The sequence below is a fragment of the Poeciliopsis prolifica genome, unplaced genomic scaffold (assembly GCF_027474105.1).
Source record: "Poeciliopsis prolifica strain line A6 unplaced genomic scaffold, Auburn_PproV2 SCAFFOLD012, whole genome shotgun sequence".
Classification (NCBI taxonomy): domain Eukaryota; kingdom Metazoa; phylum Chordata; class Actinopteri; order Cyprinodontiformes; family Poeciliidae; genus Poeciliopsis; species Poeciliopsis prolifica.
This window is the reverse complement of record NW_026562387.1, coordinates 2,993,092-3,018,704: the sequence shown is the minus strand read 5'-3', so window position 1 is coordinate 3,018,704 and position 25,613 is coordinate 2,993,092. Positions and strand designations below refer to the sequence as shown.

The 25,613-nt window shown below is 39.5% G+C and overlaps 1 protein-coding gene across 4 annotated transcripts in view; it reads left to right on the top strand.

Annotated features, from left to right (window-relative positions):
* The window catches only part of LOC129364582 (partitioning defective 3 homolog), a 343,226-nt gene that overhangs the window by 129,898 nt on the left and 187,715 nt on the right, over positions 1 to 25,613 (top strand). For all 4 annotated transcript variants that reach the window (XR_008606460.1, XM_055037305.1, XM_055037304.1 and 1 more), the window contains 7 exons: positions 7,255 to 7,361; positions 8,761 to 8,844; positions 13,413 to 13,538; positions 17,112 to 17,339; positions 18,590 to 18,789; positions 22,064 to 22,203; positions 22,426 to 22,554. Coding sequence is in view for 3 of the 4 variants with exons in the window: in XM_055037305.1 (XP_054893280.1) it covers positions 7,255 to 7,361; positions 8,761 to 8,844; positions 13,413 to 13,538; positions 17,112 to 17,339; positions 18,590 to 18,789; positions 22,064 to 22,203; positions 22,426 to 22,554 (1,014 nt within the window). In the remaining variant the exon portion in view is untranslated. The remainder of the gene's footprint in view (positions 1 to 7,254; positions 7,362 to 8,760; positions 8,845 to 13,412; positions 13,539 to 17,111; positions 17,340 to 18,589; positions 18,790 to 22,063; positions 22,204 to 22,425; positions 22,555 to 25,613) is intronic.

Genomic DNA, 25,613 nt, shown 5'->3' with positions numbered 1-25,613 from the left:
TGGATTAAATGTTCGGTGCAATGGAAAGCAGACTGTCCACCCACTTAATAAGCTCAAAATGATGATTAATCTGCGAAAAGCACCGCAGAGCTCCTTTTTAATGCATGGTTAAAGACCCTGGATTCAGCTGGGACCGTCGTCTCTGCGGGGCCGAGCACTCATCCTTCAGGATTGGCTGTTCACAATTACCTCCCGTCAACAAAGACAGACAAAAAGAAAAAAAAAAATGGTGTCCCTCTGCGTCAGAAACACAAAACCAAGTGCTACCCTTAGTAACAAACCCAACCCCCCAAAAGTAAGCTTTGGTGTTTTAAGTATTTTGTTTCTGTCCATAAGCAATATTTAGATATCTCAGATCTTCAAATGTTGTCTGGATAGTCACTGCTGATGATAAGTTAATTTGCTGTCATCTCTTCCTTGTTTGAACCTCTGGCTCTCTGGCTTATGAGCAGTCTGCTCCTGTTTCAGCTGTTATTGATGAGGCTTGAAAAAAAAAAGGTCTTGAGCATTTCTGTCCACTTTGTGCCTTGCTTATTGACCTGGTGATGGATTTAGGGCCTCATAATTAGCTAGCCTAATTTAATTAAAGTGCAATTTCACATTACAGTAGGCAAAGGGAAATGCAGCTGTGTCACTGATAGATCAGCTTGTGCTTGCTGTAAAACAGGCACGTGTTCCTCCTCCTAGGGTTTCCACACACACACAAACGCACACAGAGAGAGAGAGAAGTAACATCATAGAAGTAAGAAGAGATATACTACAATGTATCCATCTTACATTAATCCCTACACATCTCACTGCTCAACGTTGATGTGGACAAATCCATCCTCGCTTCTCTGATCTAATTTTCTTAACAGCATTAACTGTGTGTCCCTATGACCCACTTCAAGTACGTTTCTGTCAGAGTGCAACATCTATGAGTCAGAGGCCGTTCCTTTTTAAAGCGAAACAAGAACTAAAAGGTCTGAAGTTTTGGTTCTCTGTTGATTTTAACTGAGAAATGTTATGGGTAGTTAGAAATACTTAAGGTTTTGTCCTCCTAACTTCATTTTACACAGCGATAATGAGAGTTGTTCATTTTCAAAGGAGAACTTGTAAGCGATTTAAGCTACCATCAGGTGAAAGAAAATGCTTGTTGTAAAATTGATCAATTATGATAATAAAAAGTTTAACTTTGAATGTTGAAAAAAAAACAACACTGGACTGATGTGACATAAGCATCCAGTATTTGAACAGCGAGGCAATGAATATGGATACAATGTGAATCGGTTCGCTGCAATTAATTTCTCCAACTATTCATAAAGGGCTAATTTAGTTTCATTGTTCAGCTTCCCTAAAAATAAAAATATTTAGATAAGTAGGCTCTGAATTAAAAATTGCTCTACAGGCTTACAGAAAAGTCAAAAGGAGATGAAGATATCACCTCAGACAATGAAACTAAAGAGTGTCTTACCTCAAGCGAGAATGCCTTGATGTCATACAGCTAGCTCTGTGCTGCACATAACTACCAGAATAGACATTTCTATTAATTTGTGTATAAATTGTACATTACAAATGTTGATCAGTTCTCACCTTTCCAGTTCCCAACTTGTCAGCCGTGATGCTTTGGATCATCTGAATCCAAATCTGAAGTTTTCACTTGAACTTGGTGCTGTTTTTATTTCCCAAAAGATCTGCAGCTTCCATTCCAAAGAGGCTCTATGGTGGTATTAGACAAATGAAATATTTCTTAAATGTTGAACAATATAAATTACCATTGCTACAAACCCCACATTTTATTACAAAGTCTTATCACTGGCTTTGTCCGTCATTCTTAAGATGCTAAGTCTGATATGAAAGTACACCAAAGCTATTTTGGCCTCTCTGCTGACAAGTTATTAATTGCATATTAGAGATTATGTGGTTAGGGTGAAGGTCATTATGATCCTCTCATTTTCCTCTAAGCAGTTAAACTCTCTACCCAGCCTTCAATAATGCACAACTATTGCCTACATAAATGTAAGTAAAATGTCTTGCGACCGTATTTATGACGATGTATTGGTTGTCTTAATGGGTATGGAGTTCAGTGAACTGGGGTCCAGTGAAGGGGGTAGGTGACCCCTTGCCATGTTAAAGCTGAGCTGTTGGGTCCAACCCACATGTCACATCTTATCAGCGAAGATAATTTGGCATGAGGAAAAAGAAAAATGCATCTGTGGCCTTAAACAATTCAGAGTAGACAGTTACACATATTCTGGCTTACATAGGTGGCTTGTGAAAACTCCATTAGGAATCAAATTAAGGTAAGAAAGCTTTTTGTACAACACCATAAAGCTTCTTTTAAGAGCCGAGTAAAAACAGTAAGCGTCTGGCTCCGGTTAAGATGGAAAAGCATTGGTAAATGTCTCAAGGTCAAATGAACTTTAATGGTACTATTAGGAGTTATTACCGCTGGTTTGTCTTTGTATAGCAATGCCATTGTGCAATGCAGCGTTGCACTGAACTTCAATTTGGTCCAGCAGGTTGTTCAGCGTTCGGCTAAACTGCATTTAGCAAAAGTAATTGGGGTGCAATTAAGGCTCCTCAACCTTTCTTTTTTTAGCGACAGGTAGAACCTTAGCGTCCACTTTTTCTTGGACCTGGCCTCTCTGCAAACAAAATCTTGCCAGCAAAAATGAAAAAAAACAACAACAATACTGTTACCTTTGGCTGGTTGGATGTTGCTGTAAGGGGCGTACGTTCTTTTCCATAATTAGCATCCCTTAATGTAAGCAGTTCAGACGTCTGCTTTCATAAATGCGGGTCTGTTTACTTTTACGGGACAAATAACATTCTGGACTTACTCAAAAAGTAAATAATAAAAGAGACTTATTTTTCATGTTGAGATATTATTAAATGTTCAGCTCAGGTAGAAATTACTGTGGAAACAAAGCACTCGTTGTTGTGTATGGGGGGAAATGTCTGTTCCACATATAAAGCTGTCACAGAGATGTGGGCCCCAGATTGGAGCCCAACAACACTATTCAGTCTGACCTTTGAACCTGTCCTTGTTAGCCTCAGACGTCAAAGATGGGCTCAGGAGAAACCCTCCTTTCCCCTCCACCTATTTCTCCCCACAGTTACATGTTGTACCTGCCTATGAGCGCACACACACGCGCATGTACACACACACATTACAGTAGGACTTTAAAGGGGTAGTTGGTGATGGGGAATGACAGCTCCTCAACACACTGCTTTTCACCCCAGCCTTTAAAAGCTGTGTGTGTGTGTGTGTGTGTGTGTGTGTGTGTGCGCGCGTGTGTAGAGTATCTCCCCAGTCTCCGAACCAAACAGCTGCTACCTCTCTCCGTTCCTTTTAGTTCCCTCAACAGTCTCTAACCTGCCGGTTTATTTGAAGGTAACAAGATTCAGCACTTAGTAGCTGCTTCTCCTTTATATGGCTGCAGTTTCTCTTTGTCTGTTTTTTCTAATATTGCATGTGAAAAAAAAATAAAATCTGAAAACCAACTGTTAATGTCAACATTGTTCATGGTTGATTTAATTCTTTTTTTTTTTTTTTTTTGGCTTCCTTCGTGATAAAGGCTACATGTGAGCATAAGTTTCTGTACAAGTATCTGATGCTTCTTGCACAACCTTCTAGTCATTCCCGATGTACAGACAGTCATGTACAAATATAAAGAGAGAAATGAGGCTCAACCAGCTAAAACTACTGTCACAAGTTGCGTTTCCTTTAGCTGTAGAATTGAGCTAATTGAAATTACAAAAATAAATTTGCTTCATGGAAACACGGCAATTGTGAAAGCAGTACTTTTTTTACTTGGCTGAGGTAACAAGTGGAATGGAAACCTTTTTTCCACCTAGCACAAGTCAAATGATCCACAGCCGGACGTTACTACTGGCGAAGACAACAAAGTGGTAGTAGGAAGATGTTTTATTTTATGTGGACAATGTGTAGCTGGCTCCACCAGAGCTCACAACATCACATACTTCCTAAGCGTTGTGTCATTCAAACGTGTTGAATCCACATTTCTTTAGTAAAATCATCGGCTACAATTTCCCCCCAAAACGCTGCATATGTAGCCACTCCCAACACGGATGTCTCCTCTCATGGCTGATAGATGATGAGCGCTAGCACCATGGCTACGAACATTAAACATGTAACCTTTACATCCATCGTTGCCATTATTTTTAATAATTTATTGCACCAACAAGCTGACTTCCGTGTGATTTCTTATTTAATGTTAACACCTCAAAAATGGTCTTTTTGACATCAATAAAATAACAAAAATCTAATGCAACAGAAATGCAACCACAGTTTCCCATGCTGTTTTGTTTACTTGTGTTATGGTAAAAAAAAAAAAGTCAACCATTAGTTATACTTTAGTATTAGTGGAAATGAAGAAAATCTAATCTTTGTCCTATGACGTATTTGCAACACGTGCCCCGATTCAGCATAATCTACGAATATTGACAATGTTGTGGAATTCACAGTGTCCTGTGGCATCATCACTACACACAATACTTTCTTGTAAGGTCACCATCCCATTTTATTAATTTATTTTTTTCATATTATATCACCAACTGTCCACCAGCTGAAGAAAAGTAAATTCTCTTTTAGTGGCAGGTTGGATTATTCCATGTTATGTTGATAAACAGAACCTTTGTTTTCACAGAGATTTGGTGTTAGAAGATTCATTAAACCGTGTATCATATCTTGTACGTCGCTTTGTTGTCGCTTCGTTGTCGCTTCTTTTTGTCAATCTTTCCAAATGACAGTGGCACCCACAGGTAAATTCATTAACCTTGTGATATGCCGTAGTGAAGTTCTAAATGCCATTTGGAAGGATACATTTCCTTCCACCTTCCAGGATCTGAATCTTCAGAATCTTCATGAGAGTAGGAGAGAGAGAGGAAAAAATTGGAGGAGCAATAGATGGACGCAGCAAGAGGGCAAGCTAGGGAAAGAGCAGCAGGAGAGTTGAAAAGCCTTGTTGCATCCCCACTTCACTGGTTACCAAAGGATCAACAGGGTGCTAAAAGCACTCAGGGGAGGAGGAAGTGGATGGATTTTAGAGACGGGGGGATGGAAGAGGGGATTCAGAGCGATGGGGAGATGAAGAAAGAGAGCATAAAGTGGGAATAAATTGGGAGGGAGATGTGTATTTAGCTTGTGTCTTTCCTCTTCTGTCACTCAGGGCTGAACTTTGCCACTGACTCAAGGACAGTCAGTAGGGGGGGTTTGGCTCCAGATATAAATTGCCTGCCACTCCCCTGATCACAAATAATATGGCTTCTGCAATATTGGTTTTAGTAGGAGGAGTTCTGCAGCTATTTTAAAGAGCATGTATTTTGTTCCATTTATTAAGATTTATAGCCAACACAAGTTGGGTTTACTAAAATCTAGTTAACTGATTTGTGTGGTCGCTTCTTAATTTTTATTTATTTATTTTTCTGGTTCATTAAATAAACACGACCACTATCAGACAATTTATGTGTGGAGAATTTATGAATACAAAGATAATATATAAGTTTAATATAGGTCTCAAAAATATCTGAAGTGGGTCACATTTGTAGTTTGTGGATACGACATGCAAACACAAAGAAGGGAATAACTATGGAGTGGAATTCTGAAAACCATCTAACCCCGACCCCACTGTTTGTCATTGCACTTTTCTAGTTGTTGTTTTTTTTGGTTTTTGTTTCTTTCTTGCATTTGTGCAGAAAAAAAGCCCAGTCATAAACACTTGCAACGTGTTCTCGTAAACTAGCAGCTACAAAATTGATGCAACATGTTGCAATGAAGTAATTACGTGTGCCCTGCAATTCAGCTTGGCTTTGTCTGCCCTGAAACGGCAAACTATTTACTGTGTTTTTATGTAATTCAGTTTTTTTTTTCCACAAAAGTAAAAGAATCAGTTTTCACACTCTGCTCTTTTACCTCTTTTTCTTTTTACTTTATGCACTATTCATGCTGTATTTATTCTTTTGTAGGAGGCTTTTGAGTCTCTCTCCTCCCATATTTATGTATGAATTACTAAAGATGGTATAAGAAGTTTACTTTGAGGAAGAAAAAAAATGAAATCTATCCCTTCGCCTGGGGGTGAGGGGTATTTTCATAAAAATAAAAAAAAAAAGCTTTGTGGATAACAGGCCCTTTGAGACACCCGCAACCTTAGCTGACATGTAATTAAAGGCAGGGGTCACCGGCTGACTGACTCATTTTCATATCGGATGGTTAGAGAAAGGAGGTAGTCAGGGGCTGTAGACGACGTCTTTTAAGGTGATGAAATTTTCATGCACTCTCCTTTCTTCTCACCAGCAGACTGTAATAAATAAATGGAAGACAGAGTCTCACTGTGACACCTATGAGTGTCTTCTAAGATATCCTGGTCAATGAAAAGGGTTGAATCTATTTCCATAAAGAAAGCAGAAAGGCGCCGGACCTATTTGGATCTGCTTGACATTTCAGTAAAAGAGAGATTGGGGGGGAAGGGGGAGGGAAAGGTGAAGGGTGAGGGTGGGCAAATTGGAGTGACTAACAAAGCGTCTCCCCCGACCCCAAGGAGACAACCCACTCTCCGGATGCTGCTCACACACACTCAACTATCCACAGTCCCTAACCCAGCTGGAGGCAGAAAGTGAAATTAAAAGGAAGAAACTGTGCTGCACAGCGTGCTTGTTAGCTGTTGATGAGAGATTCAGCAGCTGGTTAGTGGAAACAAACTCTGTTATTTGATGCTTCTTCCGGTTCTGTTGCGTGGAAGATGACAACTCACACAACCACGCGCGAGTGCAAGGCTCAATTGGTAGCCTCCCCATAAAGAGAACTTAAATGAAGATTTTTATCCCTCATTAGGGGAGCATGAAGCTGTCGCCTTATCCTAGTTAAGTCCTCAGATGTCTGGCCTGCCTGGAAAAGCCACTGCCTGCCTAATGGCCCTGAAGGAGGAGGAACGAGGAACGGCGAGCTCGAGAGAAACGGTCAACAACACTTTCCTTTGGCTCTAGACCTTCATTGAATCACTTTAGCGACTGGTATCGGTGCCACTCCACAGGTCAAATGTAACTGATCAAACCTGAGCAGTTCTGGTTTGTACTGCTGCAGTTAATGGTGGCTTTTATAACTGGTTATACTGGAGAACTGTCAATATGCGCTGAACTTTAACAGATTTAGCACGTAGGCACTAATTTTCTAGAGACATTGCAGACATTAGACGTTAAAGGCACCGCAGAGATGGTGTTTTAATATATTTTTTCCCTTTTTGTTTTCTTTAGGAGGAAGAAGAAGCAGAGCAAAGAAAATATGAAAGGAGGATTGAGCGAATCGGACCTGTAGGGAGGGCCGACTCTTCACTGGACCGTTCACCTGTGTCAAGTCTTGAGTGAGTGGCCCTGCTGACAAAACCCCACCCCACACTGGGCTTACAGTTTTAGTAGTATGAGGCTCCTGTTTTCCAAGCTTCACAGATATGTGGACATGATATGAGGTAAACTGTTGAAAATGAACCTATACCTCTTAGTTTCTTTTCACATTTTGCTACATTGTAGCCACACATTCATATGTCCTAGAAAATTATTTAGTAATGGACTAACATAAAGTGTGTATTTGTGCAGTCGAAGGAAAATGATGTATATTTTTCAGTGCTCATCACTGAGCGTTGTTAAATCTACCTTCCAAAATGAGCACAGTGCGGCACAACTACATATTTACTAAGACATGGCCGTCCACCTAAACTGAGAAGCAGCATGTACGTCCATAGTAACTCTGGATGAGTATCAGATATCCACCGTTGGGAATATCTATCAATAGGACAACTATTTATTTATGAAAAGTGGCTAAAGGAAGCAAAAAGTTCTAACTCATTTGCTGTTGATTGGAAGATGGATGGAAATAGGACACAAAAACTGCAGAAGCTGAAATGGCTTCCAGAGTAACCCTAATAATAAAGCTGTAGCTGTGATAGAATGGCTTAGATCAAAGCATCCTTATTTTTCTTTTCAATAGCCTAGTCAAAGTACAGACATGAATAAAAATGAGTATAATTTTAAATGTCTACATGTGCAAAGCTGATTGAGACATAATCAAGACTTGAAGCTGCAATTACAATAAGTGACTGTACTGCAACTTCTTGACTCTAAGTCTAAAAACTAACTTCTCAGACATCGTAGGTCAATGCAGTTTGTGCTTGTGGAGTGACAAAATGTGAAAAAAATAATGAAAGGGTGTGAAGACTTACAACACTTTGCACGACTTCTTTATTTGGTGCGAGGTGGAAAAGTGCACCATTTAATTTGGGGGTGAGAAGACTACTTCAGCACACATCAAATGCCAAGGTGTTCTTTCATGAGATGCATCCTACCGATCTGCATTGATGGTGGCTCATGTTCATTTGTCTTCACGTCTTTATCTGCTCAAATTAACCTTCTCCTCCAACCCGTCCTCCCTTCCCTTACATGTTTTCAATTAATCCGCTCTCTCTTAGCAGTCTGATCTTAATCACTTAATTGGAGTCTCCATTTGGATCTCTAATTGACCCCGAGGTCCACTTGTCAGACTTTGTAATGGATGACTTTGTATAGGCAACACAATACAGGTCCGACCAACAAAGCAGAGCAATTTTCCATCCTCGACACTGCCATCAAGCTTTTGTCGTGTTGGACTGTATTTCCCTTTTACACACCGCATTTTTTTTTTTTACGTGCCTTTGTCATATTTATTATTTGTATTCATGCATGTCTCCTCCTCCCTGTTTGTTCTTGTCATCTGTCAACGTCCTGCAGAAGCATGCTCAAGCCGGTCGAAGTGTCCAACGAAGGAGGGCCCCTGGGGATACACGTAGTTTCTTTCAGTTCACATGATGTTAGGTAAATAAAAAAAAAAAACACATATTTTAATATTTTTTTTTCATTAATTCATTCATTGCCTGTTTTTCTTTTCATCTGTTTTTATTGAATTTCTTAGTCAATGTATCCTTTGTATGTTAATTCAAGGGCAAGTCTCTGTGAAAACAACATGTTCATGCTTATCAATGCTATTGGAATCAGAATCAGGTTTTATTTTAGTCTCACATTGACAAAAGATTTATTTTGGTAATTATTATAAAGTTGCATAAATATATAAATATTTACATATATTCGTGTATAGTATGTACAGATTGACATAGCAGGTTTAGAATTCACTGCTTCTATTCACAACAAGTGTGTCCCTGTCACACTGTGGCAAAAAAACAAAACAAAAAACAAAATCACTTTTGGCCAAATATTACTAAGGCCAATATTTTTTAGAAAGTTTCTGAGATGAAGTTTGATCTTCAGTAAAAACACTTTTAGAAATATTGAAACATTTATTACAATGGAAATTATGCTACTGCTAATCAGATATTTCAGTAATTATTTCATGAGACCATGAGATTATTTCAAAACACCATGAAATAATCTCATGCTACATTGTGCAGATTAACCCCAACCCTGTCTGCACTGACGAAGATTTACTCACCACAACATTTCGATTGCTTGAAACTGAGAGTGTAAGCAATGTTTCAATTCCTTCCCAATTTATTTAGCTAATAATTATCGTAGAGAAAATTTACAAGACAACTAAAACAATAAAAACAATTAATTATAAAATCTCAGTAAACAAAATTGTCTTTCAAAAAAGGGATGATTAAGACAAATACTGAAGACCAATTTTGGTAAGAAAATAGAAAAATAATAAATCAAATAAAAAAACGAATGAACTCATTTAGTTTGACAAGTCTAAAAGTGCAGGACTAAATAAACAAATAAAGTGCAAGCAGGTTTATTTTTATCACTGCAACTTTCTGATGTTATCAAAAGTCGTATTTTAAAACCCCTCGTTTCCCGTCACAACTGCATCAAACGTGATTCTGGCCATTTTCTTTTACTTAACTTTTAACTGATGAGTGTTGCTTATAGAAAGAGCGGGGAAGAAAAGGAATGAATTTCAGTTTATGGTTTTTCCTAAAAAAAAAAAAAAAAAACAAACATCTAAAGGACACAAGAAAGTGTTCAGATCTAATCAAACTAAAAGCCTGTGTAAAACACAGACCCCTGCTGAATGCCAACCGACTGGCCCACCTCCAAGGTGAATGTGGCCACTCAGCACTGGGGAAGAAGGACGAGGGGCAAAGACAGGGCATGGGGAAGAACTGGGAGGACATTTAAAGGGGTGGAGACATTGGCTGTCATTGAGCACTGGAGACAGTAATCTTGTTGGTGTTTATTAGCATGTGTCAGAAAGCTATATTTAGCTCTGACTTCTTGCTAATTCACCCCGCAGTTCTAACACTCTGAGTTTTTCTCGGCCAGAAAGGGCGGATAACCTGCATTTAGAAATAGAAGCGTTCAAAATTGTGAGTTATATTGCTTGAATAAAGTCCATATCCACCTTGACAGACTAATTATTCCTCAATGCTGCCCTTTTATTCCAGTAAAGTCATTGTATTGGTCTCCTTTCCATCAGCTTTAGCTTGATACTAATAGCCACCACAGACTTCAATTAATTTCAGCCATAATAAGACTTTCGTCTAGCCAGTGGGTTGATGCTAATGGGCTGGCCCAGTTCTTTCCTGTTTGCTGAATGCTAGGACAGAAGGCATTAAGCTCAGTGGGCTGTCATTAGTGTCTAGACCAGGGCCAGAGGGGTCAGACAGCAAGCAGGGGGAAAAAAAGAGAAAGGAAAAAAAACAGACAGGCAACAAACAAGGAACTGTGGGCACTCCAGCGTCGACTGTCCACATTCTGCTCCACTGCACTGACATAAAACGAGATCCGGGGTGGTGGGTGGAGAGGAGACAGCTGCAGGAGAGAGCTTAGAGTCTCTGTCACTCCAGCTGACAGTATCTCTCTCATACACGCACATCCAGATGCACCGATCCTCACCTGAAAATGAACTTACATCCAATCACTTTGTGAGAAATATGGGCCTGTGGGCCTGTCTTCCCCACACGGAATCGAGCCGTCTGTCTTTCCCCATGCAAGCCGTCAAGACATTCACACACTTTACACAAACCCGCTCGTCTCTTCCAGACGAATTTTGTGCCTAATGAACTTCTAATTCCATGACCAGTTTCGATTGTAAACAAATAGAGGACATAATTGCCGTGCAGAAATAATCTTGATTGGAGCATTATTCGATTAACGGCAGTTGATGAGAGCAGGTGGCCTCCTTCAGATTACTGCCGATCCGCGAGACGATGTGAAACGTGAGTTGCTGCTGTCGTTAGATACAGATTCATATTGTCTTGGAAGTGGTGCCTCGCAGTAGCACAATGTACGCACATCATTGGAGATTAGTAAGAGACGCCAATAGGAAAACTTGGCCTTCTAGCACAGACCTTTGATGCAGATTGAGATATTTTAAGTCGAGATTTTCAGTGGAAACAGCTTGCGCTTCTAAGACTTTGTTCAAATTTACTTGGAAAGTGTCTGAAAATCACTGATGAGATTATGAAAAAACCCAAGAGATATGGAGGAATTGCTACAATGCACATTCTGCGTTACAGTCGACACAATGGCAGTGCTTACATGAAATCATCTTCCATAAATCTCTACAAGATGCTGCTTTATCCCCGCCGTCGCCTGCTGCAGCTTTGAATACCGATTGCCGATCGACTTAAAACTCCCTGTTAGCAGATCAACAGTCATCTTGAGTGCGTCCACGCTGTAATCTCTACAGGGTAACTCTTTTGTTTCCAAGCCGACAGCTTGGAAAAAAAGCAATGTCATCTCCGCCTCAACGGTTCCCGCAATTACTCCGAGCGCAGCAGCCTTAAGATGATGTGGCATCTTAAGGCTAAGATGGCGATGGTGGGGGGAGAGAAAGGGATTCATTGGTTGATCCTCGTTTCAATTTATGGCTGAACCGTTTACCCCCTGCTGATCATCTGAGACGAGTCCGTGGTGTGAGTGTGGATGTCCACATTATGCAGCCAATTACTGTAATGTTCTGAAAGTGGTCCTGTTTGACTCAAATGCTAAAGAGCTCTTTAAATCTACACTTGACGTCCACAGTGAACCACAACTGAAACAATGCCGAATCGTCCGAAGGTTCACAGCGGCGTTAGTTGATTTCTTTTTTTTTTTTTAGATGAATGCGTCATTGTTTTTCACCTGGTATTTTATCAATCTATGGTTTAATCGAAAAACATCAACAGAACAAAACAAAGATAAAAGAACCTCAGGCCTTCCAGTCAATTTCACATTAGCTGGAGTTATCAGTAAAGCCCAGAAAAAGCCCAAAGGTGCAGACGGATGTATTTATTCCAAGAGCAATAAAAGGAGGAAGTATTTGAAGGTAAAGGTCTCTATTTTTTTAAGGGATTGCTGAGATGGCACTGCAGTAAAACTCTCTGGGTATTTAGTTCACACTGCGAGTTCTTACCTTTAAGCTCCAGGGAAGGAAGCTGTAGCATTTCCCTCAAAGCCAAAGATCATCTCCTAGTTTGTGATTTGGATTATTTCAGACAAACCTGCCTGTCACTCTCTCAGAGCTGAACACATATAAAGAATGGCAAAGGAAAAGACAGACAGGAGCCGAGAATCAAGTTCCAGCTGCAGCGTTTTTCCAGATCTCAATAAAATTCTGCTTTTTATAGGAAAGGTATAATTTTTCCATCAACAAGTAGGGATGAAAGTATCCTTTTAGTCTATTTACATATTCAAAACCCTTATGTTTTTCATTTTGTCCCATTACAACAACAAAAAAAAAATCTTTTTTTTTTTTAGAAGTTATGTGACACAAAACCTGTTTGACGCTGCAGGGGATACGTCCAACCAGAGAGCAAATTGGGCAAAGTTTTGACTATTAAGCATATTGGTTAAGCATAGAGATATGTAAGATATGTGTTAAAGATCATCACCTTCAGAACATCGTCTTTTTTGTTTTTCTTGGCTTAATGCAGATTGACATTTTTGCAAAACAGAGGTGGTGACACTTTTACCAAAATCATGTTTGTAAAAAATTATGTAGGCCATTATATTGAGAAGGTGTCGGAATGTAAACGCACACACTCTCAATCTGATTTGCATGTTTGTTTGTTTGTTTGGAGAAAACGGGGTGAAAAATTCAAGGCCTGAATCTATCATGTTACAGACATAACCCAGAACACCTGAAACCACTTTCACAACTAAACATTGCGCTACAAAATGTTGATTTAGCATGCTTCACTCATTTCAAAGCCCTCACTCAAAAAAATTCCCCCCAAAATACATTGAAGTTCTTTGGAAAAAATTCAGTCAGGCATTAAAGATAAGTTTCATAATAATAATAATTCACAAAGATTGCTCTGATATAGGTTGATTCAGCTGCAAAATCTGTTGACTTGCATTTTATAATCTCCGTAGTTCTTTCCCCCCTCTTAATATTTAAAGGATATCCATTAGGTACTAATCTGTAATGTGCTCATTTGCAGGACTCAGGGCTTGCTGGTGAAGCGCTTGGAGCCCGGAGGAAAAGCTGAGCATGAGCATCTCTTCCAGGAAAACGACTGCATCGTCAGGATTAATCAGGGAGACATTCGCAACCTGCGCTTCGAACAGTAAGCTGCTGATAGCGATGGGCGTAGCACGCATTTAGTGCAGCAGCACACAAGATGAATGCTCACTGGCTTTAATTAGCGCTCGCGACCTCTTAATTGTCGAGTTCCGAACACTTTTCTCCCTCCAGCCCCCTGTTTTATCAGTGCTGTTCTCCCTTCAGATGTTTTAACACACACCTTCATTATCATCATCCTGTTGCTGGTGAGTGAACTGCGTCGCTGTCGAACAGCACAATGCGAAGCCGCGGCAGAGCTGGAGATATTGACGACTTGTTGGACGCGCTGTAATGGCTCTTGTTGACCTGCAGTGCCTCGGCGCTGCTTTGGCCTCTGATCTAACACCGCCCGCATTCTCCTCTGGATCCATTTCCAGCAATTCATTGCTGCCCTTCATTTCCTAAAGTGGGAGGAAGATATAAGGCTGGCACTCCTCCACTTCCATTTACCCAAAGCCACCTTCGCTCTCACTCACACGAGGCTGAATGTGTGGACTCACATACTTAAACTTGTGCTGACACACGGATTCAATGACACAGAGGAGCTCGGTGTCCTTGCGGTTCACTTCTTTTCTATTTCTTCTCAGAAGCCAGTGGAACAGGTTTTTGTCTAATGAAGGCTAAGAAGTAGGAGATTTTAGAACTTTAATTGTACAGAAAGAGAATATTCATAACGACTGCATCGCTACCAAGATTATAGACCAAGACTTGTCTGGAGACACCTTTATGGAAGAGCGGTATGAAGAATGGACTTCCTGAAAGGAAGCCTTACAAACGCTCCCTTAAATTTTCCATGTGAAACAAGGTAAAGAAACTGAAGTTGCTGGCAACAGAATAATACATTGTGTTACCAAGAGAAACAGGGAAACTGCTTAGAGTTGATGGGGAGCTAAATACAGGAGGATCTTATTAAGAAACCTGTAAAGGTTCTCCCAAACTTTATCTGAAGAGTCGAAATTGGGTTCTATTGAGGAAATTGCATCACAAAAATGACACCATGTTGTCTTCCTCCCGTTTTCAACACCAGGCCTGAAAAGCTCTGCAATGTGTTGTGTGATTGGACTGAACACAAACGATTTGGCAGACTGCTTCAAAGTTGGTAGCAACATAACCCAACTGACAGTCAACTTTAATTGCAGTGAAAGGTGGTTCTACAAAATCCACAACGCTATTGTTGGTCCCTCCAGACTGTGAAAGAGGCTTAAATATACCAAATCCACAAGACTCATGTTACGCAGCATCCAATCACCGACATGCCCGTGTTTTGGGCGATTCTGCATGAAAACGGGACAATGGAGCTAAACTTTCCTCTCCTGCTCCATCTGCCCCTCCACGCTCAGTCATGATTGCGTGCCACAGAGAGTGACAATTTAAAGTGATAGTCTAATCTTCTTGGATTGTTTTGCATGGGTAAATATTTTGAGGAGCTTAATCTAACTGAACGTAATGATGCATTGATGGGGGTAATTTATTATTCAATCAGGCTCGCACAGAGGTTGATTGCTCGAGCAACGGTAGCGTATATGAGCGTTTGGGAACATTTGGAAATAAACACATGCGTTATGCGCGCACGCAGACACACACCTACTTATCCCGTCATCAGCACTCAGTGTGAGTTTGTGACTGATTTTGGTAAATTACCATAAGAACAAAGACGTGAGAGAGTCCAAATCCTGCAGAAGAGGCTTTGGTGCTGCATTCAGGCGTTTGCCTTTGTGACACTGCGTGGATAAAGAACTCAAAGCATTTTTAAGCACTTGTTATTACAGCAGGTTAGGTATGGTGTTGCTGTGAGGTTGTGTGAGGTCTAAATATCTGCATACAGTCATCTAATTATGCTTCTGGCATCCTGTCCTAATGCTTGGCTCTTTCCTAAGTTCCTTTGCAAAACATTTTTGTGTTTTATGACGCTGTAACCTGAAACTTCTGTTTATTTAAAATGGTAAACAGATTGTTAAATAGAGCTTTTCTAGTCGCATCGACCACTGAAAATGTTTTTACAGTAAGCATAATTTTCATAAACTCATACACAAATCAGTAGGCATCAAGTTAAGTGTCTCTTGCCTGAAGGGGAACATCTGTCTGCGACATGGCGAAACCTGGAATTGAGCCAACAACTTTCCCAATGCAAGCCAACTACTTTTTATTTTTAAAAGTACAAACAAATCAAATGAACTTTACACAGTTATTCCAATAAACCATCCACCCATCTACAGAAGTTGAATTTTACAAATGTAAAATAACTCATCATTCAGTTTTTGAATCATAGAATTTTTTGTGATATACACACACAAAAGTTTAGAACACGAAATTCAATTATACATTCCATTTTTTTTCTACACATAGAAATCAGAAGTATGCCGTATATAGAAGTTTTGCTGCATGATTTCCCCACTAATTATTGCTATAAACAGTAATATTGTTTTTTTTAGATTACTGGCAAGTAATATATATTGATAATCATATAATAATACAAGTTTCCCCCTTCAACAGCAATATATTGTAATTTTGTAGAGAACACTTGACTCTGGTAGAGGAAGACATTTTAAATACCCAAAACAAAACATGACAACCTAAACCAAATATAAAATGTATTATTTGTCAAAGTGGAATGAAAAATTTTGATTTAGTGAGTAATTTATTGCTTTTTGCTTGCTTTGTCTCTTTAAAAGTGAGGTTTTTGCTCTATTTCAGCAGTCTTGACTCTTACCCCTCTTCCATAAAGGCCTGTGAATACACAGGGTGACGTCTTGTCCTTGAAAAGTCTTAATTGCATATATCTAAAATGAAAGCCTTAAAATGACTTTCATTTATTTTCTAAAAATGTTAGTTGACCTCAAATGTGTAAATCATTGGGCTGAAGTTTTGTCATGGCATTTAGTCTCCATAGTTGCTAATATACTCTTGTTACCCTTTTAGCTAGCTGGCTTTTTTTCTTTTTTTTTTGGCATCTGGTTTGGGTAAGTGTGAATTTGTTTGACCAGACAATGTTCATTTCTACTGACTCACTATGGCTACGGTCACCATAGGTTAACTCAAACGATGGTAGGTGCATGATGTGCAAAAAATGTTTAAGCTTATTTATCTCACTGATCCTGCTTTCTGTCCACCTGTGTGCTTTTATTGTTATATTTTGTTTGGAAAGAACAATTTGTGCTTTGCTCGCTTGGTGGTTTTATTTTCTGCACATCCTCCGCCGTGCAAAATTCATCTTCTCTGCTCAGTTTGTTGAGCCAATGCGTGTCCTCTCAACTCAGAGACTCACGCAGATGACAAAGTGGAACTCTCATTCGAGTGAACTTTGAGCAGAGGGAATTCTGGGTAATCATTCATCACTGATGCACTCTTCACCCAGCATGTGCTGATGCTGGTTATTACAGATAATGTAATGTCTGTCTTCTATCGCTTTATAAAAGTTCCCCCCGTGATTAGCTGTGCTACTTTCATCTTTCTGCATCACTCTTCAACATACAACACACTGCAGCTTTCTCTGTATATTTCTATTTATCAGCAAAGCCCATGATAGTACCACCTATCATGTTAAAGTTGATGTATTTCTGTCTTCCTCTTCTTCCAGAGCTCAGAACATTTTCAGGCAGGCGATGCGTTGCCCGGTCATTCTTTTCCATGTGGTTCCTGCCTCTATGAAGAGACACTATGAAATACTTGCAGTCCAGAACGAGCTCAGTTCACCCCAGTCAACCAGGGTCCGCTTCAGCCAAGACTCCCAGCATCCAGGGGACCTGTCCAGTCTGGATGCAGGGACGCCGTCCAGATCTAGGCAACAAGAGGCCGTCAACCACGAGTGAGTCTTACACTTAATTCAGTATTCATAAGTGTGACACCCAGAATGGAATTAAATACAAAACTCTTATAAAAAATGTTCAATACACTTTCTGTTGATCTAATTGCAATGAATTATCGCAGATTTCATTGCGACAGTTATTGACTGTCCAATAATGTCTTAATACCAAATCCATTAAAGTTAAAATGTGCTATGTTATAACAGAAAGTCATGTTTTTAACCCAAGACATCTTGTTGAAAGACTAGTTCAGAATTTTATATGGGGTTAAATGTGCTTAATATTTTCCCAGCAGCCATTAACTCTCTCAACGTTTTCATTTTAGTGTAAATCCAGGTCCAGCCTGTCCCGGAGGCTGACGCTAATGGCTCCGATCTCAGAAATGCTTCTCCGCTTTAGACAAACTGTGTTTAATGAATCATTTAATTGTCATAACATTTTCATTTTATGGTCAGTTGACGGTCATTTTCTGAGAAGTTGATGATTATACACATGAGAAACATGGTGGAACCAAATCACGCGTTGTGTTTCTGTTTGGAGTCACTGTCTGATATAAAAGTAAAATGCTGTACAAAGCAAGAACATTATAGCAGGTTAAGTTAATACTGTTAAACGCTTCACTTTTTGGTACTTTGATCAGAAGCACTTTAAACTTTGGGTCATCTGGTTCTGCTTTATACAGGGAAATCAATGGCGTCCTACGTTATTGCACGCAAAATAATTGTTTTCTGTGTTTTCGTGATCAAAAGGGATCACAAAGATGCTGGTATTTGTTTCTGACCATTTAATAAGTGAAGCATAGAATAAAGTAGCAGGTGTACAAACACTGCAGAGGATCAATCATAGAAACAAACAGAAAAATAAAAGAAAAAACTGCTGAGACAACTGCAGTTCAAAGCAGAACACCTCACAGTCCAATTTTCTGTTTCGAATAAAGAAAATGCATTTCAAGAAATTCTAAATATAATTAATTGATACACCCAAGCCACTCATTTAAAATGTATGAACTAATTATTCATTTATTTCCGATGAAAGCTGTTAAATCTGGTTCTACATCTAAATATTTTACAAGATAGGCGTTATGCAATGGAAACATGTCAATCGCAACTAAAACAGAAACGTGAACATTAGCCTCATCACCTTTGTTTCCCACATCTTTGTTGAAAAGTTTTCCTTTCCTTTGATCAATAATTCACTAGAAATTGTTTAATGGTTTTCACAGACAGAAATAAACTCTGTGTTCCTTCTGCAGCCACCAAGGTCCTCTGGCAGGAAGCACCCCAGAACCAAGTCGCCGGTATGCGACCTTACCCCATGCCGTACCTCACCCCATAATCTCCAGGACCCCCTCAGCGCCTTCCCCCTCCCTGCAGCGCAGGATAAGCACTACTCCGTCCAACAGCTCCTACCTAATGAAAAAAGGACGCAGCTTCAACATCCAGCTAAAGAAAGGTAAGATCTGACTGAATGACTGGATAAAAGTGCTTGGTTTTAGTTCAGTACCTCCAAATTGTTACATTGCACACATTGATAGACTACATACCAATCTGTAGTGGTTAGCTATTAAGCTATTACGGCTAACTAATAGTTAACTGTTGTCTGAGGCTGATCAATTCCATTTGATCAACCTCGGCTTTAAGCGAACTGGTGTTGAGGTGGCATGCTCTAGCTCCTCTTTGCTTCTCTGCATGTTGGCCGTAATGAGCAGATGCGTAGCTGAAAGCTGGTAGAGTCTGGAGTGCAGTGAGCTTCAGGGAATTGCTCAGCAGTGAGGGCAACAGAGGCAGATAAATGGGGCAAACTCAAGGGAAATGAAGTTGCAAGCTACTCTAATATGTTTGGCAAGGATTTCGGACTCCTGCCAGCCCAGTTCATTGGCGAACGCTCTTGTTGTTTTTAACATCCTAAAGTTTCTCTGCCTTTTTTCCCCACAAAAATACATGTGATTTAAGCAGATAAGGGGCGCAGCGGTGAAACAGCACCGGTCTATTTTTAGCAACCCTATAAATACCAAACTTAAATTATAGTTTATTTATTCAGGACTTCACTGAGTCGAACTGCCTCCACTGTAAACTCACTGCTGCGTCCAAAAGCAAAACATAAAACAAATTCGAGCCAACATGTTGTTGTATCAGAAAAAAAATTGTACAAACATGCCCAGAAATCATTTTGACATCTCCATTTAATTACCACCAGAGTTTCTCTCTGCTAATGTGCTTTCAGATGGGGCCGTGGCAGTTTTGTTGTTGACTCGATGTAATTGTTGTGATTCAGCCTAAGTGTCTCCGAGTTCCAAGTGGCAGGAGCAGATCTTGAATGGCACATTAACAAGAGTGCCCTAATCAAATACTTCTGTTGAAAACAACATACGCAGCCCATTAAGTCGTTGTCATGTCCCCCAGCCTCTCCTCCTGTTTGCTGTTTAATTGGCTTATTGGAGCCAGGATTTCTAACTAATCTAGAAAGGGATACAATTACTTTTATCCTGGTCTTCTATTACCCAAAAATAAAGACATCAGTGGTTAATTACTGAAGGCCTATTAGTGATGTATTCTCCTAATTGCCTGATTGGGCCATTAATGACAGTATCTACTGATGGAGACAGGAGTTTGATTCTGTTCATTAAGCTGCATCTTGGACTGGGAGGAAGTAGGAACGTGGAGGATTAGAGTACAAAAATCACAACAAAGAATTTCATGTTGAAGTTTGAAAAGAAGAAAGAAGTTTCCAGACACTCACTGTCAACAAGAGTGTTGTTAATATTGGGTTTTTTTCTTTCAATTTGACCCTTTTTAGAAAATAATTTAAGGCAGGATTGAAATGCAGCTTCCGCATTAAGCTAACAAGTAAGAGAGTAGACCAGACTAATTGGGGAAAAGTTTAATAACTTTTACAAAGATGGTGCCAGTCACACACTGTAGTTGTCATGCCAGGCCACTAGATGACACTGTGATTTTAGCATCTAGTTGAACATGTTTTCGCTTTTGACCCTTTGCTTTGACCTAATTTTAAACAGAAAACCATGTCACATGGTAACACATAAACTCCTTATCAGAAAATGTGCTAAGTTGAACAACTCAGCACAACGCTGTCCGCCATTGTTTTTGTTATCTGCTCGTTTTGTGCATGTTGACTTGACATCCTTTGTTCAACCCGCTTTGCATGGTGCATGGTGACACCAGCGTTCTGGCTGTTTCTTGGTCTGTGTGCTATATAAGCATTCCACTGTAAAGATATGCATATCCGATAATTCCAGCAACAGAGTGAAATATTTGAAACCACATCACCTTTTTTGTTCCAAAATAAAAAAACAAAAAAGCTGCACTTATTTGCTTTTCTTTTAAGTCCTGAAAAATGTCCCTAATGAGACAAAGTTCTCAGTGTAACTTTGTGACCTTGTACTAAAAGTTGAGCAGCCATGAAGACAAACTGCATATTTGATGCTCAGCATAAATAATGACAGCTATTTTGGTCTGCTCAGTTATCACGACACACTGATGGGGAGATCAGAGAGCGTCATTATCCTCAACAGCTCAACTTTCCAACCCCATAAGCAATCTCTTTACCCTTCTGCAAGTTTGTTTGCGTGAAGGAGTCGGGAGGAAAGTTGCCGTCCTCGTTTGTTTCTCCTGGTGTTCCTTGTTCATCACCTCATCACTGTCAGCAGGCTGACAGACAGATCGACAGACTGCCGGAGAGACACATGGGGGGGAAAGTAGGTCATGATGAACTATCAGAGGTGCTGACAGCTCTCTGAAATGAGCAGCTAGTTTGACATGAATACTAATCACTGCTGTTTGAAAAGCCTCGACTGAACCAACGTAACACAACTTGCCATCCAGACTGCCAGAAATACACAGCAAGGTTGGTCTTTAGGGACTTCTAACCGTCTCTCTGATCACACTGACTGATTAATCAAGATTGAGCTTGAATTGAGACCAGAGAGAGATTTTATGTATTTATGTCCCCTTTTTTTCCAGACTGAATATGTATGTACGTTTAACAAATTTTAAAGGCTAGCCTGTAAACCTAAATACACAAGTTGCTGTGAAAATAAAATGTTCAGATCACCAATTAAACGTTTATCAGAAGGCTTGAGTAAATTCAATCAGTGCTTTTTTTTTTTTTTTTTACCAAGGAAAAAAAATTCCAACAAACCTGAAGAACCTTCCATTCTTATTACCTTATGGATCAAAATTGATTTATTCAATTCCATTTCTATGACTCATAGAGTCAAATCACAATACATGTTGAGGCCACCAGTAGATTTCAAGTCAAGTTGCATACATTCCAAATTGATTCTAGCTTTTAAACAATGTATCAAGTTCAGTTGATTATTTCAGTCTAATATCTAATATCAATATCCGATATTACTAATATCATGAATATTTCCCTACTCTTTCAATATCTTGAAAAAAACGCAGCCACACCACTGGCTTCTCGACTGCCTTTAGTTAGTCTCCCCACAATTCTGCGCTACATCACTGTCACATGACAAAGCAAATATCACATGATAAAACCTTGGCCCCCAAGAAGCAAAACATAACAAGATGGAAATGAACAGCAGGAAACAAATATCAATACAATATCAACTGATGTTAAAAAAATAAGTCATACTGACCAATACTTATGTTAGTGCCGACATATTGTGTATCCCTAAAACATATTGTCCATTTTCATGTTTTTTATCATGTTTCTGTGTTATTTTTTTTCTCTATCTGACTAGGTCCAGAGGGTCTCGGGTTCAGTATCACCTCCAGAGACGTCCCTATTGGAGGAAGTGCACCCATTTACATCAAAAACATCCTCCCTCGAGGCGCTGCCATCCAAGATGGACGACTGAAAGCTGGAGACCGGCTGTTGGAGGTAAAGCAGGCCTTACAACCAATCTCCAACCTTTTTGCAGAGTTTGTAGAGTGTTAAAACACTAATTGTCCGTGACTTATGCATTTATACTCCAGCTCTCTTTCGGATATCATCAGTTAGAACAATACTCAGATTTTCTCATCTGAGTAACACCACGGTTCAGGTTCCTGCTGTGTTTGTAAAGCCTGGGTCATGTTAGTGACTGTTGGACATGTTGTGCAGGTTAGTGGAATAGACCTGAATGGAAAGAGCCAGGAGGAAGTGGTAGCCCTGCTTCGAGCTGCACCTATGGACGGGATGGTGAACCTGTTGGTGCTTCGTCAGGAGGACCCACTTCTGCCACGAGAAGTGGTCAGTACCACTCTGTTTTTTCTGACAGAGCAAGAAGGCAGGTCATCTGTCTCACATTATTCTGTCATGACGTAGGGACAGTTTTAACAAAAGTGACGGAAAAAATATTTTATAAAAGCTATATGCTGCTGCTAAATGCAGAAAAAGTTCTGGAATTTTTTAATGCGTTACGTAAAATAATAATACTAAAAGAGGTTGTGGCATCTTTTTCCTGAGAGTAAACTCAGAACACAATAGAGTCCAGACATTGATGGTAAAAGACAGACTTTAGTGTGCACCAAAAATACACCTTCAGTTACATTCATATACATTAAACAAGCACAGAGACGCAGACACAGACACCAGCGCCTGTACACAGGGTGACTTTGGCTGTCTTGAAACAGATGGCAGGGCTGCTGCCCTCATCCAGCCTGCTCTCAGTGTCTCTGACAGCAGGTGTGGGCTTCACAGCGCATCAGCAGACCAGGGAGCCCTTTATGCCAACCTCACTTCTTCCCATAAACCTCAGCCTGGCATCCAGGCTCCTAACCCTGCCAAAGAAGCTGTTAAAACTGTACATTGCTGAACACTGGAGGCATGTTTTACTAAATAAATGCAGCCTGAGTCTATACATTTCAGACTTTTGTTTTATGAAGAAAGAGCCATATTGCCTCATTCGTATTCGTTATGCTACCAATGTTAAATTTTCTGTCTTTTAGCGGTTCCTAATGGCTTCCTCTCTGTTGCTTTCCAAAACACATATTTCTTTAATTTTATATGGACCAAACTAATTCACGTAATGGTTCTTGACAGTACCTGACAAATGCTGCAGGAGTGACTAAAATGCTGTGGCAACTGTGTCTTCAAATCATTAGTAATGTAGTAGATATTGTAGGCTGGATTTTGTTCACTTCTCAGAAAATGTTTTTATCATTAATATTTTGACCAGCATGACAGTAAGTATGAATTTTTAGTGGACCATTTTCTGCTGAAATTAAGTTTTTTTTTGTTTTTTTTTTACTCGTAATATTTGTTTTGACTTAGAGCCGTCATTTCTTTTTCAGTACCAGTATCACAGAAATTATATATATTTTTTTCTTTCTGGTAAAAAAAAATTTTATGAGGAGGTTGATGTTTTGACTGTGACAGAGATTACTAATAAAGCATGATGGAAAAGCATAGCGGGTAATTACCTCCTGTCCCAGAAATTGTGGATAGATGAATGTGTGTTTGCATGTGTATATTCTACCGATCAGTCGCCCAGATCCACATGAATGTAAGATGTTTAGTGGCTGTCATTCATCCAATTGCCTCAGTGACAAGCTAATGATGTTTTTGAATTGCGGTTTGAATGATATACACACTCACACATTCGCACACACACAATATGTCTTTCTGTCTTCACAGGGACTTTTTGTTGACTTCCATACATTTTCTACTAATTTCCATAGCCTAACCTTAAAACTAACCAGGACCAGTACAGGATTAATCCTAAATTTAACCTGAACTCAATTCAGACTAACCCCTAACCCAAAAGCAACACGTCTATTTATGGGACCCTTGGAGGAGGGGTCTTCACAACATGGCGCTTGTTGGAATGATGGGCCTTACAATGTACCAAATACAAGACTACCCACACACACACACATGCACTCACACACCACTGCCAGTATATGCCTTAACCCTAACTTAACCCAAACGTGATTCACACCATACCTGCAGACCTAACCAATAAACCACAGAAGGTATTCCGCTGCATTAGGGCCAAGCTTTGGCCGTATTTATTTAGAAAGTTAGTGAAAATGCTAGAGAAGGTCTTGAATAGATTAGCTAAATGAGTACACACACCCACACGCACAGACATATGGGTTAACAGCAGTAAAAAGCAGGCCTTTTTGTGTGGTTGACATTTTCCCACTGATGTTTGATGTTTGTCATAAATCCCACACATCCCCTTTTGTTTGGCTGTTCCATTACACGTTTACTACAACATCTCCCTGGGGAATTAATTTATTCTCCCAGTATGTTTGCATCGCATCCTTAATTAACACGGTCAGAGTGTGTTTTGACATGCTTTCGGAGGCAACAGCAACAGCTCTCAATAGCTTTCAATAAACATGTACTTTCAGGGAAGAGAAAAGGTTAAATGTTAATTGAGCAAAATAGGGCATTGCCCTTTGTGGTTTCTGCAGTCTGTCATTTTCCACTCTGCAGTCCAAGGATATCAACAAATATTTTCATATAGATAAATTACAACCTATACAATAATATTAGCAAGCTTTAACCTTTACTCAGCGCTGATCTCATCAACTTCTTCAAAATCGAATCCATCAACCATAAGGTTAAATAGAATCCAAATGAGTTTATTAACTTATACCGCCACCACACTATTGCATATCTTCCTTACATTTAAATGATAAATATGCAGCAGGATATGCAGCTTAAAAGAAGCAACCCTCCAATATCGCCTTTTTGGGTCCGGCTAAAAATTATGCAGCATTAATATGACACGTTTGTGACGCCTTATGTACACTTCAAATGACCATTGCTACAGATCAGTGCATTCAATGCAAAATAATGTTACTATTCTAACGCTAAGCTATTTTGACTCTCTGACACTAAGATCTTGTTAGGTGTGCATGTTGAATAAAGTGGCTCCTTTTGTCTAATTCAGCTAATAGTTACTTGACCTCTTGCAGGTGTTCTTGCACTGAGCTTTTATTCCTATATTGACAGTTTACCCCAAACAGCTTATGCAGAAGTAATATATATATATATATATTATATATATATATATATATATATATTATATATATATATATATATATATATATATATATATATATATATATATATATATATATATCTTATGGCATAATATTTTACGACTGTGAATTCCACATTCTTAATCCCAGAATACACTCAGTGTACAATGTATATCGCCCCTGAATTTGTGAGGCTATAAAGATTATTTCCTAAGATGTCAGAGGTCCACAAACAGTTAAACTTTCATATGCAGCATCACACTGAGAATCTAACAGATCCATAACACTGAACTGTACCATGGCATTTCCAATAGA